Here is a 19,639-nt window from a genome sequence, read left to right as displayed (position 1 = left end):
TCCTGAGAGCACTCTCAGAAAAATCCCCTGCAGGCAAACCTCTGCCTGGAGCTCTGCTTTCAGGAAAGGACTTGATAAATCAGTCACACAAAAGGAAATTTTTAAAGACTAATAGATTACTTCTTGGGATTAAAAATAAATTCATGCTCACTTTAAGTTTAAATCAAAGGAAGAACAGGCACAGCAAACTCCAGATACTTACTGATTTATTTACTCAGTTAGAACGCACATTTGGCACTACCTCGCTGTGCTGAGCTGGCTGCGAGCTAGGAGGAAGGGGGGTTGTTCTAGGTTGATGGTGGCACCTCAGCCCTTTGGAAGCAACCCCAATGGGTGATTCCACTGCTCCCTGAGGCTCTGACTGTCCATCTTGTCCCAGGTCCTATGAGGGTACACAAATTTTATGCTGATTCTATAAGGCCACTAGCAGTTGATGAATTAACCACACTGCAACAGGAGCAGATATGCACGGGTGGTTCCCCTCTCCACCTCCCCCCGCACCTGCACCCCCATCCCCCCAGGAAAAAGTAAAACCTAGAAGTCTTTTTACATGGAGTTCATTTCACCAGAAAAATAAAGCAATCAGTCCCTCTCCTGCTCAACTTGAAAGCACACTAAAAGCTTTTTTCAAAATACTGGGTGATGGTTCAGAAGAGGGAGAGCCTTTTAAATGCAGTCTTCCCTGCTGTTCAGCAAAGGTGTATTTACGCACTTTTGGACAGGTTCATGACGCAGGGCACACGGGAAATATTCACAGGGGGGTTTTGCTACAGGGTACCTACTCTCCGCCTGGGGGATTCTTTATGTCTGCTAAAGAAGAAGAGAGATGGAAGACGTTGCTTCTCATTTTCTCACATCTCAAACATGCACAGTAATTGCTGCCCGGCCTGTCACAGGTGAACACATAAAGCTACGAGGCAGCCGGCTCGCTGGACTCGAAAGGCACCGGAGACTCAAGGACAAAGGATTTAAATCGCCCATTACTACTGTCCTCTTGTGAGGAATCCCCGTATAAGCCACTCAGCCCTTCCTTAGACCTCAGCTTTCTTTTTTTTTAAAACATGAGATGAATACAGGTTCATTTCGCAGTGTGCTATGAGATAAAATTAATAAAACACACAAAACTGTCTATCCTACATTGTTCATTAATAATCCCCAAAGATAACATAAACTCTCCCATTGGCAACATAAATGTAGCTTTAAAAATTTGGTAGACATGTTTTCATTAATAAAAAGGTTAAGATTTTAAGTACTTTGATGAGAGTTCTTAACAAACGCAGAAACATGCCAGGGGAACTAGACAGAAAATGGGGTGAGGTCCGACCCTCCTGTGATGACAAAAGGGGCTTCCAGGTGTAACCTAAAGCCCTGGGATGATTTACCTCGATATACTGCCACAGATGACGGAGCACGGCTCGGCGCTGTGCAAGTACTGCACGGCTCTGGATGTTCCAATTAATACACTGATTCGAACGTGCCAAGAGAGTGGGGCTGTGTTACCCTAAAAAGACAAGAGTAGTTGGTTTGGTTGTATTTTCTGAGAAAAACAATCCATGTTTGTATTCATCACGTAGATGTTGTCAGAATAAACTTTCATGAGGTGGGGAGAGGTGGGTGAATCAACATTTGAGTTGACCATAATCTATTTTTAATTCCAGACAGGTTTTCCTGTGCTGCCGATGCTGGTTCTATGTCCCTTTACAGGCAATGAAAATATCTAAGCATTTTTAACATTAGCTTAATTGAAATATGGCCAATAAGATAACTATGTTTCAGAGTTCACTAAATAAGATTTTTAAATTATTTGTGGCACAACAGTGTGGGGGATTGAGAATAATCTGTTTTTTTCTCATCTTAACTGAAATTTAACCAATGAGGAATCAATTTTTAAACTTTTCTTTCAAAAAAAAAATCACAAAAGAAACCAGGGCATTTATTCACCCTCCTTCTCTTTAAAGAGTCTGTATCACTTTTACGTCTATCCTTTGTATTGAATGGTTACTTTGTGTAAGGTTATGCAAGTAACAATTATCTGAGAAATAAGGGTAGCTGATGTGAACTCACATGAGACATGTTATCAGCGAGGAGTGAGGACCCAGCCACTCTTGTGGCCACCATGTTGCACAACACACAATAGCTTAGTACTTATGCAGCCTTCTAAAAGCAAGAAATTAATTCATGGAGAAGTCCTCTATTTCCTTGTGAACCCACTCTTGGCTGTCCCTTCATGTGAACACATGTTGGCCTCTTGGTTCTCTTGGAAGGTTTCGGCAGCACCACCTCCCCAGGGCTTTAGAGGGTCAGAGTATCAGGCAGAGTAACGGATATGACTTACTACACACTGCAATCTGTCAAAGAGTGATCCATTTCTCATATACGGATAAACCAGGCAAAACTTCTCACCCTCTGTAAAATATGCCATCAACTCCAGTATGTTTGGATGATGAAACCTTAAAACAAAAGATTTTTAAATCCATCAAATTGTTTATTCCAATGAATTTCATTTCCAATGGGAAACGAAAAACACTCTGTTTTGTGGGTGGGAAGGTGGGCTGGGGAATGGGTTTAAAACAGAATAGAAATGTGGCCAAGGGAGAAGGACTTTCACTGGACACATGACACAGATTTGCCTTCTACATTGGTCTAAAGTGTTCTAACAAATGTTGGCCAATATCCACATATATGACAGAAAATTTAAGAAAGTAAACAGTTCTTAAGATTTGGTGTATTGGGAACTTTATAATAAATAGAAAACAATATTTGATATTAACTTATTTTTATCAACATGAAACCCAGTATGACTTATTTATTAAATAAATAACGATAATGCAACTAAAATTATCTATTTCATTGCTTTAGCTATACATGTGTAACTAAAGTCACCAAAATAGAAGAGAACAGAAGACTGTTTTCATTCATCCATTTTACTGACTGTTACTATATCAGGTACTGTAGTAGGCCCCAGCCACACAGCTAAGAGACATTCAATGTCTTCACAAACCTTGTATTGTTACCCAAACTCCAAGTGACTAGTAAAGTTTGATGCTGAAAAACATATTACTGATTTTTTAATCACAGAATTATATGTCAGTATCATATACATTTTTCAGGCTCCTTTTTAAAGAAAACCTCTTATTTCTTAGATGCATGTGTCCTTACTGTGAAAACCAACAGAACCCAGGTAACAACTAGGAAATATAAAGCACATGAAATTCACATACTGTGAACTCAGTTCAATTCAACAATCATTTATTGAACACCTCCTATGTCTTAAGCATGCTTGAGGATATTGAAATAAATATATTTTTCAAAAAAGGGTGCTAAATAGAAAGTCCTATTATTCATTTCTTCAGTCGCAAAACTTACCTCTGTTCCTCCTTCATCAAGAAAGAGAATGCATGTGTGTGTGTGTGTGTGTGTGTGTGTGTGTGTACATAAACACTACACGATCCCTTAAGTTGTTTCCTTAATATTAAACCAAAAAAAACTCATACTCAGGTCTCAGCTTAGATGTTACTTTTTCCAAGACGCCTACTCTGCCGCCCACCCCCCTCCAATTACCATTTCCTCCTCCCTCAGCACTCTGTACTTCTGTCTTATTATTTAACTTACTGCAATTGCCTGTTTGCTGTGTACTTCTCTCCTAACCCTACTGTAAACTACATTCTAAGACGAGAAGGCTGTCTCTGACCTATTTACTAGCAAATGTCTGAGAAGAGAGAGGCTGAGGATGATTTAGGAAAAAAGTTGGATCTTATGAAAAAACAGCAGGCTCTGTCTCAGTTTCCTCATCTGCAAAATGGGGATAATAGCAGGACTCATCTCAAAAGATTGTTGTAAGGAATAAAGAATTAATATAAGTCAATTCTGTAGTAAAACTAAAAGACTAAAGAAATATTAGCAACATAAATGATAATGATGGCACACCAGAAACATTCAACGTCACAGAGTTGTTCATTCTCTCCAAAGCAACACACAAATGCCTCAGCAGAGTAAGTCCAAATGGATCAGATATACAAATGTAAAAGTTAAACCATAAAAGTACTTGAAAAAAAGGGCAGAATTATAATTTCTCAGTGGTGGAGGCCTCTTAAACCATAATATAAAACCTAGAACTCATAAAAGAAAACATAGATTAAATCCAACTATATGAAAACAATTTCCACGTGGCAAAAACTAAAATAAGCAAAGGCAAACAAAAATCTGGTTAAAAAAAAATTATCGATTTGATCTCATAACAAAAATTAGGGCTAATTTTCTCTAATATATAAAATGCTCTTACTAACCACTAAGAAAAAAATCCAACAACATAATTTAAAAACTGGACAAAGAAATATTAAGATATTTCATAGAAAAGGAAATACATCTCTTAATATGAGAAGATTCATTCACCATAGAAAAAGAAATTTAAACCATTTCCACTTAGCAGATCAGAAAAAATTAAAAGAATAAATGCTATGTTGGCAGGAATACGGGGAATAAGGCACTCTAATATACGACTAGTGTAAGCATAAATTGGTATAACTTCTACTGGAGGACAATTTGGTAATATATAACATACCATTATGTAACCATTTGACTCCACAGTTTTATTTATAAAATAAAAATGAAGTTTTATTAGATATACTCCAATAGGTATGAAATAACATATCTACAAGGTTTTCTTGTTGTAGCATTATTTTTTAAAAATAAAAGGTTAGGAAAAAATCTAAAAATGCATCAATAGGAAAATGGTTGATTAAATTACAGCATGGCACACAACGCAATACTAACATAGGCAAAGTGAACAATGTATTTATGCTACCTCTTGCGCGAGAAGAGGAAAGTAAGAAAACAAAATACATAGATGGCTACACAGAAAATATCTCTGAAAAGATACACAAGAAACTGAAAACTCTGCTGCCTTTGGGAAAATCAGCTGCATGGCTGGATGAGAACAATGGAAGGAAATCTTTTCTTGGTTTACCCTTTTGCACTTTTGGAATTTTGAAGCGTTTGAACTTAATCCTTATGCATAAGCAAAGAAATAAAGCTTGAATATAACAACCTTCTTATTACAATGTTGGTTTTAGTTTCTCGTTGACTAAATGATAAATTGTTTTTATACTTAGCCTCTAACATTTTGATTTCTGGTCCTGGGTATAAAAGGAGAAGGATTTAGTATAATACCTCCCTCCCCTCAACTCACATATTGGTTTAGAAAACATCTGAAAAGAACATTTTCTATTTGTAAAGGGTGATGACTGAACTCTACAGGGCAGGCTTCGCTGTGCACAGCTGCAGATATGAATATATATGAAAAAGGAGGCATTTTAGTTTGTCTCCAAGGACTTTCAGGCTCATGAATGGATTTCCAGAAAATAACATGCACATCAAAAGCACCCGATTTCTTTGTCTAAAACTCTTGTCCAGAAGAGGGTTATACTGATGAAATGGTTTCTTGACTGGAATGTCTCTAAGAAAGGGGGGGAAACGGTGAAACATACACAAGTCTAATGTTCTAAGAATTATTTTACATTCAGTCATGTTAGTCACACATGATTTAACCCACTTCTTTGTGACGGTTTCTTCTTAAAATACATTCAAGTGAATTATGTAAATGGTCTATTTTAAAATGTACTCTAAGGAATATACTAAAGCAGATGTCAAAAATTTACCCATGTTCTAACATCCAAACCCACATTCATTAAATGCCAACTACGCCAAGCTCTGTGCTGTAGAGTCAAAGATGAGCAGATGAAAAGCAGGCCAAGGGGAGAAATCCAAGGCAAAATACTCACAGAAGTAAAACTTCAAGCTCAGACAAAAACCTCTTCCATTGTTTCTTACATTGCATTTTTTTCTCCTAAATATCATAGAGAAAAACAAGAAAAAAAAGTAAAGAAAGGATCTCTCTACTTCTGAGATTCTTAACCTAGGGTTTCTAGTCTCCCTGAAATTACATAGACTTTTTGGTATAAATGCATATGAACATTTTTCTGGGGGGAGGACCCTTAGCTTGCATCAGACTTTCAAAAATCCACTAACCGCAAAGCAGACTTGGAACCACTGCTCTTGAATTAGAAGTTTTTCATGAAATGTATCATGTTGCCATATTTTATATTCAAACCCTCTCACCATATTTTGTACACATTTACATGAATTCAACGATGTTTTATGTATCCAAAGAAAATCCCATGACAGTTAGAAATTCCTCACTTGATCTCAAAGAACCATCTCAAAGGTTGGGATGGTTGTATTCTGATTAGAAGTGATTTCAATAATTTCGCATTTATGACCTGGGTTATTTAGATGTCGGCTCAAGTTTACCTTTGTATTAATTGTGAAAAGATGGGCTCACTAAGAAAGTGAAAAATATAACTCCTTACTTCAAGGCAGCTTCAGAAGCTAGCCCAATGCCTGACGTATGAATAAATTAAGTGAATTCAATGATATTGTTCTGAGCACCTCCACTGTATCAGACACTGTTCTCGATGGCTTCACACACCTTACGTCGCTGCACATCTCTGAATCTCAAATTTCTAACTTCTACCACAAAAGGGTTAAATTAAGAGTGCTCTTAGGTCCCACTGGTTAGAAGGTTCTGTCATTTGCAAATTGTTAGACAGGGCAGTTTTTAGAGCCCTCTGTCCTCAGGAATATAGGGAGAAAAATCCAACAGGAATTCTGGGAGCCATTTTCCAAGTTAACTCAAGATGTCAGAAACAATGAACTAGGCTAACAAATCTTTTTCAAGGACCATACTATGAGAGTTTATATTTTAAAAAAGTGTCCTGGGAGCCAAGTAGATTGGGTCTCAGGCCCACCTCTAACACTCACTATTTGTGGCTTTTTCTTACTCACCCTCCCTGGGGTGGCAGTTTTCTTAATCTGAAAAAGTGAAGGGGTTAGTTTTTGTGTTCATGCTCTCCTAGCGCTCCTGCTGCTCAAAAGTGTGTTGTGTGCACAAGGAACCTCAGCTTTCTTGGGGAGCGGGTGGGAAAGGCTGAATCTCAGGTCCCAAACCAAATGTGCTGAATCAGAACCTGCGCTGGAAGGCGTCCAGGTGGTCTGGCTGTGCTAATGTAACACCTCTAGTGCATTTCCCAGCCTCAGTCCCTCTATGAGGGTCCCAATGTTACAGAACCACATTTCTTGTAAAAAATGCTCTGTGGCTAAGGATTCATTAAATCATCTCATTTTTCCTGGTGTGTGTGTGTGTGTGTGTGTGTGTGTGTAGGACTTTGTATAATCTCTAAGTCTTAGGTAACTTTGCTACTTCCTGTCTTTTTACTAATAGTAAATAGCAACTAAATTCATGAAAAGAGCATGTGTACTTCATTCAATTCACCCAACAAACATTTACTGAGCAACTTCTCTGGGCCAGGCTCTGTAATAAGGCATTGGGATACAAAGATAAACAAGAGCTCTTTAAAGAAAACCATCCAGTCCACAGGGAGAGGTAGATGAAGAAATCAATACTATGAGATGGTGCTGTTTTGCTGTGGCTGCACAGAGGAGGGCCACCAAAACCATCCTGGAGGGGTCGGAAGCAACTGAGGAAATGATCACTGTCTTTGGGAAAAGAAGGGAACGAGAAATAGAGGAAAAGACATCTCATTCTGAAGCCAGACTCCTAGAAGGACAACTCCCAAGAGGGAGTGTGAGTTGGTGGCAGCTGCAGAAAGAAAAGTAGACAGATGGAGTCTTTGAGGTGGTGGCCCTGGGGCTCGACCATAAGAGAATACCCAAATGGCGCCAGGGACACGCTGGCCCCGAGCAGCAGGCTTCAGTCAGGCCACCTCTAGAGTCAACACGTTCTTTGTGCTGAATGGCTGTACCCGTAGGTTGTTTCGTTTTCTTATCATTCATCTTCTCAGGAATCTTGAGACGTCTGCATAGAATCAGTGGGGTAAATGCAACGTGGGGAAATGATAATTTTAAAAGGCCCTGTAATCTAAGCTGCAAAATCAGAACCAACTGAGATCCCCCCTTCTCCCCTATTTCCCTAGACCCGTCTACCAGATCACTGGATTTGCTCCATTTCACCTCACCTCTTAGACACAGTACTTTCTCCCTGCCATCCCTACCGCCTCTGCCCTGGCTTACGGTGGTTATCAACACTGGCCATGCTTCTGAACCACCTGGCGATGCCTGTCACCACCACTGCTCCTCTGACCTAGCCAGATGCTATGGGGCTCATTTTTAAAAAAACTTCCTGGGTGATTCTAATGTTAGAGTGGAGAACACTGGTGCCAGCCCTACTCATTTCTTAGTTTACACATCTGAAATATCCCTCTACCAGGTCTTTCTACCTCCAGTCTAGTCCTTGCTATCTTCCCTTCAATGCCCCTGCCAATTTCCAGCGCATCATCTAACCTGTATTCAGAGTTACATTTCAAAACATTAGTCTTTCATTATTCTATTAATAAACCATCCATGGACTTCACCTATCTTGCCAGTATCATCTTCTGCCACTACATACCCACCCTCCCACACTAAACCTTCCTCCATCAAACTACCTGTTATTCATGAGTAAGATGTGTGCTTTCATGCATGCGCCTCTAGGCCTTGGTACCTGCTATCCCCTCTATCCAAAAAATACTTCCCTTGCTGCCTGCCGAAGTTCTACTTATCCTTCAAAATTCAGCTGAGAGGACAATTCTGTTCATCCACTTTTCCATTTGTTTACTGCATAAATGTTTACTGAGTGGTTACTCTGTGCCAGGCACTCTTCTGGGTGCTGGAGGTACCAGCCCCACTCTGGCTATCTTTTATGTGCTCCCACGACCTTTTGGGCAAATCTCTGCTACAGTATTTATCATGCTGCAGTTTAACCTTCTCTCTACCTGTTTTCCCCACAAGACTGTGAGTTCCTGGAGGATGCAACTACGCTTTGTCCATCTCTGCCCTGTGCCCAGCCCAGAGAAGGAGTTCAGTAAATGTTTGCTGGCCGTTGACCACCAATGAAGAACGTGAATACTGCTTTCCTGGCTGCAACCACTCAGCTGTATTCTAACCCCCTACTCTGATTGTTGCCTTGCTGCTCCTACTGGAAGCCTCGTTTTTCCCACTCTGGACAGTGACTGAAGGCAATACATAAAGTAGCACTGAATATCAGTCTGTGGCTTAGCCTGTGAAGCTGCCTGGAGAGGGCACTGCCCATCCTAAAAAGCCAGGAACACTAGAGCCGACCAGCACAATCTGACCGTCGTAAGCAAAGTTCCAATGGTCCTGTGAGGCTTTTCAGAAAAAGCCTTTCTCAGGCCATACATCTGGGGATCGGAAGGCTTCAACTTCCACATGCCTGCAAGACAGGTTTCACTTCTCAGTCATTCTTCCAGTCACCTGAGGTCATATATCTTATTTCCATTTATGAAATTTTACTTTCAAGTACACCTCCTTTCAATGCTGATGAAAAATGACACATTTTAATATGAAATATGAGGAACTAAATGGAATCGATATCCTGTGATAGTAATTCTTTCCATACCTGTTTAAATAATTTAATGGCATATGTTTGGTTTTGGATTTCCACTCTGTATACCTCAAAAATCTCCCCTTCTCCAATTAAAAAATCTTTGTGGAAATTTTTGGTTCCTTCTATGATGTTTTGAAGGCTGATGGAGGATTTAGGCAATACTCCTTAGGAAGGAAAGTAGAGAGAAGACAAATTACGTTTGGTCTTTTTAAGAATCAACCACCATGATAAAGAACTAAGACAAGACTTCCACATTCAAAACACATCAGAGGGGCAGGGTATAGCTCAGTGGCAGAGCACATGCTTAGCACCCACGAGGTCCTGGGTTCAATCCATTAATTAAAAATAATAAATAAATATAAACCTGATTACCTTCCCGCCCAAAACCAAACAAAAAAAGATTAAACAAACAAACAAAAGAGAAACACACCAGAGCCCAGTGGAAAGTCAGTCAAGAAAGGCCCAGGAACCAAGCCCATCATGTGCTCCCTGTGCATTTACTTGGGCCTGGCTCCCACCATCCCACAGAGCGGCTTTTTAGATATTCAAAGAACAGCACTGTGATTCTATCAAGTTTCTAAAGAGATCAGCCAGAGAACTTAGTTGGGGAAACTTTTCCAAGATTCCGTTTTCTTGTCATTAGATCAATGGATTGCTGTTGACCCACTATGAGCCTAAAACCAGTGAAAGAAATTATAGAAGTGGAAATCTCGATGTGACTAAATAATATTCTCAAAGCATGACTGGTAGAAATGTTTTTCATGAGCCAAAGCCTCTAAATTCCTACCTTACTTTCTCAGAGTAAATTAAGAAGATGCTTCAGCTTTAAAAAAAAAAAAAAAAAAAAGTCACCTGAAGAAGAGATCGGGAGGAAAGACTTCAAAGGTAATCAAGTACAAATTCAAAGGGAAAAGCCTGGCTGGATCCTTCAGAGACCAATGTTGGCTGCATTTCCACATTTAGTGTTTGATTTAGACCTTCTTGCTAAATCTTAAAGGACCATAACCTTAGCTAACTTTTCTAATTCTCTTTTGAATCAAAGAAGCAGCAGATCTAGTGGCGAAGATTAGGCAAAGCAGCCTTAAATAGCCATTAAAGTTGATCAGAATGATTCCCAGGTAGAACTAAATTATTCCCCCTGCTGATAGAGCAGGAAAGCTGGTATGGAAAGTAACTGATTTTCATAGTGACCTTCAGCATTACTCTACAATCATCTCTAAAGATTTCTCTGCAAGTTCTATGAAAATTTTTAACACTATATTAAACCCAACATAATTTTTAAATGTCTTCGTATAACACATAAAAATAGCAAATGTGACTGACAGAAAAATGAGAAATACTCCAAAATGAAGAGACTACAATTACGCTCTTTATTGGCCAATGAATTTTTAATATGACAATAATGTATCATCCATCAGAACTACGTGTCAGTCAAAACTGAGAATATTTTGACAGCTATGAATTTATCCTGAATCTGCATATTAATAAATAGTTAATATTTTTATTGGCTATTTCTCCCTTTAAATTCACTTAAAGGAAAGTATGATTTAAAGAAAAGTTGGGCTTTTTTTTTTTTTACCTTTTTCTTTACGTTCAGGAATAAGAACATTATCCACTGTGACACTGGCTGTTTCCTAAGAGAAGAAATACATGTTAAAGTAATTCGATTTCATAAGTCTAGAAAAAAACAGAACCTCAACAGAAATCTGAAGCTCCCCTGGGACTATAGAGTACAATAGGGTGGAATCTAATTTAGAAGAGAGCTAGTAGAAGGCAAAGTTACTTTATTTTATTCAACAGTATTCACTGTCATATATATATAAGGCTTCCATACTAACAGTAAAACTCAAGTATCAATGTCATAATCACTCACGGTCAATTTTAAATGATTCTATTGCTGTAAAAATGATCACCACTAATTGCTTTAACTAAAACTAACATTAACATGCAAAACACCAACTAAAACAGGAAAATTAAAAGCTGAGTTAAGATAAATGTGTAACCCACAGCACTCTTAATAGTTCAAAGTCTCACCTCTGACAGACCACTAAGAGGAGAAAGCTTTTGACTCTTCAAACATTAACGAATCTCCAATTTCTAGAATCCCCAAATAAAGGAAGCATAATGAGAGCTAAAGCTTTCCTGGCTTCACAAAAGTAGCACAAATACGGCATCCTTCTGCCTGATAACTTCATCCCTTATGCTCAGTTACATATGCAGCAGAGTTCAAGGGTCATCATCTGTGCATACACACTCTACCTTGGATAACACGTTTGGAAATGCTTCTCTCTGATGACTCTGCTCTGAAGGCTTCAAGACTGCTCCTGAAAGAGAAATAAGGGGAGCTAGATACAAAAAATGTTATGTCTCTAATAAACTTTTTTTTTTCTCCCTTAGACTGTGACAATAAATACCTCGCTAGTAAGGTTCATTTTTAAAGCTCAGTTTCATTCCCATTGAATGGTTATACACTTCCATAAGTGAAATAGTTTTCTAATGATCAAATATTATACAAACATACTTTTGTTCACTCAAAACATGAACACTTATTATTAGATTTCACTAAAAACATTAAAGTATGAAGGAGAAGACTAACAGGAAAAAAGTAACACTGTTGTCAAGTTTTTTCACACGTATTTTAAATTGTTATAATTATGGGGTTAGATTTCTCTGGGTTATTTTTTATTCCATCTTGTGTCATAAGGTATTAGAGGTGTGTGTGTGTGTTAACCACAAATGCCCACCACTCCTCCCCAGTTGAAGACTATTACTTCTGTCTGTTACAGTTTTGGCTGAACTAAGCAAGAGTATGCAGCTTCCTACAAAAAAATTAAAACTCTGCAAAATTTTGATTCAGACTTCAGAAAAATTGTATTTTTCCTTAGATTATATTCTAATGTTCTTTAATTATTTTGTTTAGAAGACTAGCAACAAAATATAATAACAAATCTCTTTGAACATTATAAACCAATTAGACCTAATAGACATCTATAGAACATTCTATCCAAAGACACACATACTTCACAAGTATACACTGAATATTCTCCAGAATAGATCATATGTTAGGCAATAAAATGAGCCTCAATAAATTTGGAAGGATTGAATCATATAAAGCATATTCTTTGTCTACATGGAATTAAAGTAGATCAGTAACAAAAGGAAATTAGGGAAACTGACAAATACAGGGAAATTAAACAACAAATGCATAAGTAATCAGGAGTCAAAGAAGAAATCACAAGGAAAATGAGAAAATACTATACAATGAAAAACACACAACATATCAAAACTTATGGCATGCAGCAAAAGCAGTGCTCAAAGGGAAATTTATTGCTATAAGTGTCTATCTTTAAGAAGAAGAAAGATATCAAATAAAAAAACTAAACCTTTGCCCTAAGGAACTAAAAAAGAAGAGAAAACTAAACCAAAGGAAGCAGAAGAAAGGAAGAATTAAGACTGGAGTAGAAATGAATGAATAGAGAAAAGAAAAATAGAAGAGAAAATCAATAAAACAGAAGTTAGTTCTTTGAAAATATGAACAAAACTGATAATCCTTTAGTTAGACTGACCAAGAAAGAAAGAGGAGACTCAAATTACTAAAATTAAGACAAAAGAGAAGACGTACCAACCCCACAGAAATAAAAGGAATTATAAGGCAATACTGTCAACAACTATACATCAAAAAACTAGATAACCTAAGTGATATAGACAGACTCTTAGGAAGACATGAACTACCAAAACTAGTTGAAGAAGAAATAAACAATCTGAATGGATCTGTAACAAGAGATTTAATTAATATTTTAAGACTTCCTGTAAAGAAAAGCCCAGGCCCAAATGGCTTCACAGGTGAATTCTACCAAACATTTAAAGATTTAACACCAGTTCTTCACAAATTCTTCCAAAATAGAAGAGGAGGGAACAAATTCCAAATCATTCTTTGAGGCCAATATTAGCCTAATATCAAAGCCAGACAAAGCATCACAAAAAAACTACAGACCAATATCCTGTATGAATACAGATGCAAAAATCTTCACCAAAATATTAGCAAACCAAATCCAGAAACATATAAGAAAGATTAGATATCATGATCAAGTGGGATTCATCCTAGGAATCCAAGGTTGGCTTAATAGCTGAAAAATAATGTAATATACCACATTAATAAAATAAACAAAATCCATAAAATCCAATAATCAATCATGATAAAACCCCTCAGGCTAGAAGAAATTTTCCTCAATTTGATAAAGGGCACCTGTGAAAAACTTATAGTTAACATCATCCATAATGGTAAAAGACAATGTTTCCCCTTTAGATCAGGAACAAGAAAAGGATGTCTGGCCTTGCCACTTTTACTCAACATTATTCTAGAGGTTCCAGCCAGGGCAGTTAGGCAAGAAAAAGAAGTAACAAACATCCTGAATAAGGTATTGTTGTGTAGAACAAAATTTGAAGTCTGGGGACTGCAAGGGCATTGAAAGTTATTGTCCTTTTGTTGTTCATAAAAAGAGAGACAATACTTCATTGTTGTATAAAATGTAAGATTCAAAATGGCTCTCCTGAGAAGCCAGCAGAATGCTGTGGATTTCATGTCAAAATCAGAAACCAATTGCTAATCACTGAGATACATATGCAAAATGTGGTATGTAAGGACATGCATACCAGAAATATAATGACAGCAAGTAAAGATTCTAGTTTCTTGAACAACTTAGTTATGTCCCAAGATTTGAGGGAATGTTTTATGGATGTGAAGAAATTACCTAGTGGCAGCCACCTGAATTGCAGGAATAGTTCTGGGAGGAAATACAAGGTCTTTCTTAGTAGCACTCATAAGAAAACCCACATTTATAAAGTGATCTTTGGTTGCTGCAATATGAAAGGCAAAATATCCTCTAAAATGAAAAACATCCCACCAAACTGAACAATTTTAAGGAAAGGTAGGCAAAAACAGATAATTTGGTTAAGTGACAACTCTATTCACAGCAGCAACAAGAAAGACAAAATCTGTATGCACTTTCAATCAGGAGCTCCAACTCCTAATTCAGGGAGTAGCTATCACAGGAGACACCTGTGCAGCGGGTTACACTTAAATGTTTCTGATGAACCACCACTGTGGCTGCTTTTAATAAGCTGTATGATTAGTTTTTTTTAGGTTATAATTCAAAGCATTAACTCAAAAAACTGCAATTAAATAATGCTATTTTCCTTAGCAAAGGATTCAGAACAAGGAACTATCCTCCTGTCTTAGATTTATCTATCTCCTGGCATTAGGGCAGTAAATAACTGTCTTTCAACCAATCAACAAATCTCTCATTTAAAAAAAAAAAGGAAGTGAATTTGCATATGCAACAGACTAGGAGTCAATCAAGAATGTGGAATTTTTGTCCACGTAATTCCCTGCTGCATAAATAAACAACTTAGGGTGTGAAAAAATGCCCTGAAATCAGCCTTCAGAACACTGAAGTATTAAATATACCCCTGTGTCCCATCAAATTGGTGTGAGTTTATATTGTGAACAAGTCATGTGGGTGTTTTCAGTGGCTGGAAAAGGCTCAGATAATAAAAAGGCACCACATTTACAGTTCCCAGAGACTCACCGCATTTTACTCAATCTGTCAGCTTCCTAGAGAAGCATTCTGCTGTATGAAACTAAGTGAAGAAATGGTGTTCAACAGATGAAAGGGATTAGCCAAGTTATACAGATAATATCATGGTAGAAACCTATTGGCAACTGTCTAATATCTCATTAACATGGAAAATCTTTAAAAGTCAATCTGAAGCTAATCTTCTGGTACAAATCTCACAGGATTTCTTCTCTGTGTGAGCAAAGCTTCTCTGGGTGATGAGGCAGAGGCTTGAGTGAAGAGCATATGTGCAAATATACAGAACTACAAATATGTCTGGATGAAAAAGCCAAAGAATAAAGATGCTGATTTAAAAGTTTCCAATCAGAAGACCTGCATCTATGACATAAGACCCAAGATCACTCAAGATCATCCTTGTTGAAGTGAATAAAGTGGAATAAACAGAATGGGTGACACTAGGGGATTGCCAAAGAATGAATGGAAAAAACTTCATGAGCTTTACTTATGAGGATACTCTAAGTGTAAAGCATGACACAGCATCAGAAAGAGACATGACAGAGAGAAGAGTCAGGCCACTGCGAAACGGACAGTAAACAAGGCAGACAGAGTTAGAGACCATGGCATTAAAAACAGCAGTGACAATAACAGAAATCCCAGGGTTATTGTGGAGGTATCATTTGCACTAAAACACAGGGAAATCCAATTTATTTTTAACTTCTAATCATATGGCAAAACAAATTATAGCATTATTTATATTTTACTCATATTGTGGTTCGGATTATGTTTATGATTCTGAGTTTCAGAGTTTTGGACAAAGAGCTAATTCTCTTAGCTAGGAATGAACATTTTATAAAGTGTAGTCTGTAAATAAATATTTTTTTAAAACCCAACCATAAAGCAGTGGAAAGGAAGGTACTGTATAAGTTAGGCATTAAGAAAATTAAGTGTCACACACAAAAATGTGAAGCTGCTAAACCCCCTTCAGATAAAAGCCACAGGTAAGGAATCACTGATATATAGCAGTACCAGCTAATGTCCTGAATAAAATACAATCTTTACATTTACAAATTACAATCCTATAAAATGAACTGAGAGCCACATCACAAGAATCAATGTTTACCGTAATTTGCAATTAAGTGGATAGCCCGGTGATGGCCCATCTCCTGGAGAATCTGTAAAAGGTCACCGATGGTCTTGTTTTTCTGTGCCCAGGACCAAAGTAATTCTCTTGTTCCACTTTTACCTTGGTCTACATATTTTTCAATGTGACGAACATCCAGCCAGCTGCTTGAAAGTCGCTCTGCTGTGGAAATTAAAATAGGGAGAACCAAAAAGTAGTTAACGTTTATTGGATCCTTGTTTTTGTGTACCTTCTATGTTTTATTTCATTTTAAACATTTTAAAATGTTTTATTTTGAACTAATTTAGCATGTACGCCTCACCCAACTTCCCCTACTGTTAACATCTTATATAACCACAATACAATGATCAGACCCAGTGATTACTCAACTTCAGAACTTATTCTAATTTCACCAGTTTTTCTAGTGGTGTCTTTTTTTCCTAAGATCCTATCCAGTTTCCCACGTTACAATTAGTTATAACTTCTCCTCAGTCTGCACTAGTCTGATGTTCCTCAGTCTTTCCTTATCTTTCAGGGCAGTGAAATGCTACTGTGCCCTTCTCAGCGCATAATATGAAGAGGTTCACAACATGTCTTACCACGGGTGATGTTAATCTTAATCCGTTGGTTAACCTGGTGTCTGCAGGCTTTGTCACTATAAAATTATTATTATTTCAAATTAATAACTATGTTGGGGGAGGTACTTTGAGACTATGGAAATATCCTGCCCCTCAGATTTTGCCTACAGATATTTGCATCTATCAATGGTTCTCGTTTATCATACTTATTACTGTGGGGTTTGCTTAATGGTGTCTTTCTGTTTGCCCTTTTTCCTTCTGTGTTCTTTAACTATAATTCTTCTCTAAAAAAAGTGCCATCTCTTCTTTCTCATTTATTTAGGTAACTAATTTGTCTATATCAGTGTGGACTCATGGATATTTATTTTATTCTATAGGTTAAAACCCAATACTGTACTTATTTTGTTGCTAAAATTGCCCCAACTTTGTCCATTCGGGCTGGCTTCTACATTGTTTTGACAAGCCCTTTCATTTTTGATAACACTTCCTTATTTCTGGCCATACAAGATGCTCCACACTCATTTTGTATTTCCCCTGCCCTAGCCCTTGATTTAATCACCTTTCCAGGGAGTCCTGGTTCCTTTTTTTGGATAATGGTGTTTAGAAAACAAGATCTAGATACTAGATGTGCTCACTGCTGCCAGGATTCCATTGTTTCTAGGTCCTCCAGGCAGACAGAGCTAGAAATATAAGTATGTGCTCTCACCTATGCATCTGTATTTCTGTCTGTACACGTATTAAATGCCATGGCTTTCTACTGAAACCTCTAATCCAGGTCAATACCATACGGCACAGGTTAGCCCTTCCTCACTTACAACTTCATTCTCTGACAGTGAGAAACTTTGCTCTCATTATCTATGACATATTTACTTGTTTGTTCAGTTCTACATAAGGTCCTTTCAGAATGACTAACCCATACCCCTGTGAGAAACACATTAACTAACCAAATTAAAGCACTTAGGGACAACTTTTTCTGTCCTCAGCCTAAGTATTCTGGCAAGAGCCTGTTTTCCAAAGTTATGTAGGTTCGTTCTTTTCTTCTTCATTCTCTTCAGTGTGGTTACTCACTGATAATGCGTGCAGGTTCATTTGCTCAAGTTTTTACGGAATACTGTTTTAAATGTTTTCTAGTCTGTCTTGCTGCTGAACATTTTTGAGCAATTAAAAGTTGATATCTGGGTGGGGTCAGGAAAATGTTCTACTGGGCTGATAGGATTTTAATTACTCAAAAACAGTGTATATGACTTATTTAGGGTCTGGTATAACTATCTTAAAGCTGTGCTGAAAGTATATGACCCTTTAATCTCACTCTGAGATAAGAGGATTCCTCAGGTAAAAAATTATGGTCTTTCCACATAACTTCCAAATTTTGAAGTGTATCTTAAGGCAAAGGAGGGAGAAAGAAAGCAAATGACAAATCAAAAGCATAGCTTTCTTGTCCCTGGATTAGCCCAGTCATCTTGAGCACTGAAATTAGCAATGTGTTTGGGGACCACTGATGGTGACAGCAGCACCCTTCATACGTTTATCCTCCAGAAAGTCTAAAAAATTTGGGAAGACAGATACAGGTCTATAGATTAAAATCCAGCTGTCACCTGAGAGTGGTCATGGGGACTCCCCCAACACATCACCATATCTGGTTATGGGCATCAGCCCCCTCTCCCTCTTTCACACATATAAATTTGGAAGCTGCTTTCCAGTAGTAACTAAGGTAACCTCATTGAAGGACTCACTTATTCACCAATGATGTTCACCAAAGGTTGATGTCCTTTTAAAAGGTGAACAGGCACTCAGGTCTGAGAAAAGCAAAAAGCCCTAGGGAATTATCTCTTGTTCAGTCTGTTTCAGAATACTTGGTTTTTAAAATTTTCTTAATGAACTACTACACCAGTTATAGTATATGAATCAAGACATCAGAAAGGCAATGTCTTCTGTTTAATATGTTATCCTATCCCCCCACATTTTCAGTCCTACAAAGGTTTGCTGGACTATTCAATTTCCTTCTACTTTATGTTCCTGCTGAGCCTATAAGTAAATCCTGAAAGCTGAAAGAGATCACATTATGATATGATGACTGCCCCTCTTTCTGAGTAAAAAATGACTTGGTAGACATTGCTAGTGCCCACCAATATTTCCAGTCCTCTACCCCATCAGAGAGGATTAGATTTTCCTGCTTTAGGTTGGTTATGCCCTTGTGTCTCTTCCAGCCAGAAATACAGAACAGCCAGGGTGTAATTCACCAGGTTCCCATCTCTGCCACAGTAATGGTAGAAGCACATGTTGAGATGGAGGGGGTGCCCCAAGATGGAAGCTGCCTGGAATGCTGGACCACCACATGGAGATCAGCTGTCCTGGACTCTCAGGGATTTTCCTACAAGGAAAAAGTAAGCTTCTGCTATGTTAACCGCTGAGATTTTGCAGTACATCTTAGTCTAACCTAACCAATACACACAAAGTTTTTTTTATCTTGAATTTCTCTTATTTCAGTCACATCCTGTATCTAAAAAGAGTGAAAGGAAAGTGGCAGCTCTGGTGAGCACATATCAAACAAGGGATAATAAAGTTGAAACCTTCAATTTGAATCCATGCTAAGGCTATGGGGGAAAAACAGTTGCTACAAAATATCGACACATTCATTGAGTTGGAATGTCTTTACCCTTCCTCCATATTTTAAGTTTTGGCAAGAATATCTCCATTTTACATCTCTTTGAAGAGATGATGTCTTATGAAGGGGCAAGGACTATCCAGATGCCAAAATATATTTAGATAGAGTATCACTAAAAAAAAAAATTGAAGGGGAACTTCAAAGCAAAAATGTTTATCCAGACATGGTAACTCTATTTTAATGTACTTTTTTTTGATGATGTAATCTACCTATCTGGTTGAGGCACATTTTTTTTAATAA

At 37.7% G+C, this 19,639-nt stretch overlaps 1 protein-coding gene across 2 annotated transcripts in view; it reads right to left on the bottom strand.

Moving 5' to 3' along the window:
• IRAK3 (interleukin 1 receptor associated kinase 3) overlaps window positions 1-19,639 on the bottom strand; it is a 47,325-nt gene that overhangs the window by 18,306 nt on the left and 9,380 nt on the right. The window contains exons 2-8 of one of the 2 annotated variants that reach the window (XM_074375080.1): window positions 16,157-16,336; window positions 11,720-11,784; window positions 11,040-11,094; window positions 9,473-9,624; window positions 5,781-5,845; window positions 2,336-2,450; window positions 1,383-1,501 (exon numbers count right to left, since the gene is read on the bottom strand). In XM_074375080.1, coding sequence (XP_074231181.1) covers window positions 1,383-1,501; window positions 2,336-2,450; window positions 5,781-5,845; window positions 9,473-9,624; window positions 11,040-11,094; window positions 11,720-11,784; window positions 16,157-16,336 — 751 coding nt within the window. Of the gene's footprint in view, window positions 1-1,382; window positions 1,502-2,335; window positions 2,451-5,780; window positions 5,846-9,472; window positions 9,625-11,039; window positions 11,095-11,719; window positions 11,785-16,156; window positions 16,340-19,639 lie in introns of both variants that reach the window. The other variant, XM_074375079.1, reaches the window with a different exon arrangement.

The sequence above is a fragment of the Camelus bactrianus genome, chromosome 12, assembly GCF_048773025.1.
Source record: "Camelus bactrianus isolate YW-2024 breed Bactrian camel chromosome 12, ASM4877302v1, whole genome shotgun sequence".
NCBI classification, from domain to species: Eukaryota; Metazoa; Chordata; class Mammalia; order Artiodactyla; family Camelidae; genus Camelus; species Camelus bactrianus.
This window is presented reverse-complemented; position numbering and strand designations above follow the sequence as displayed.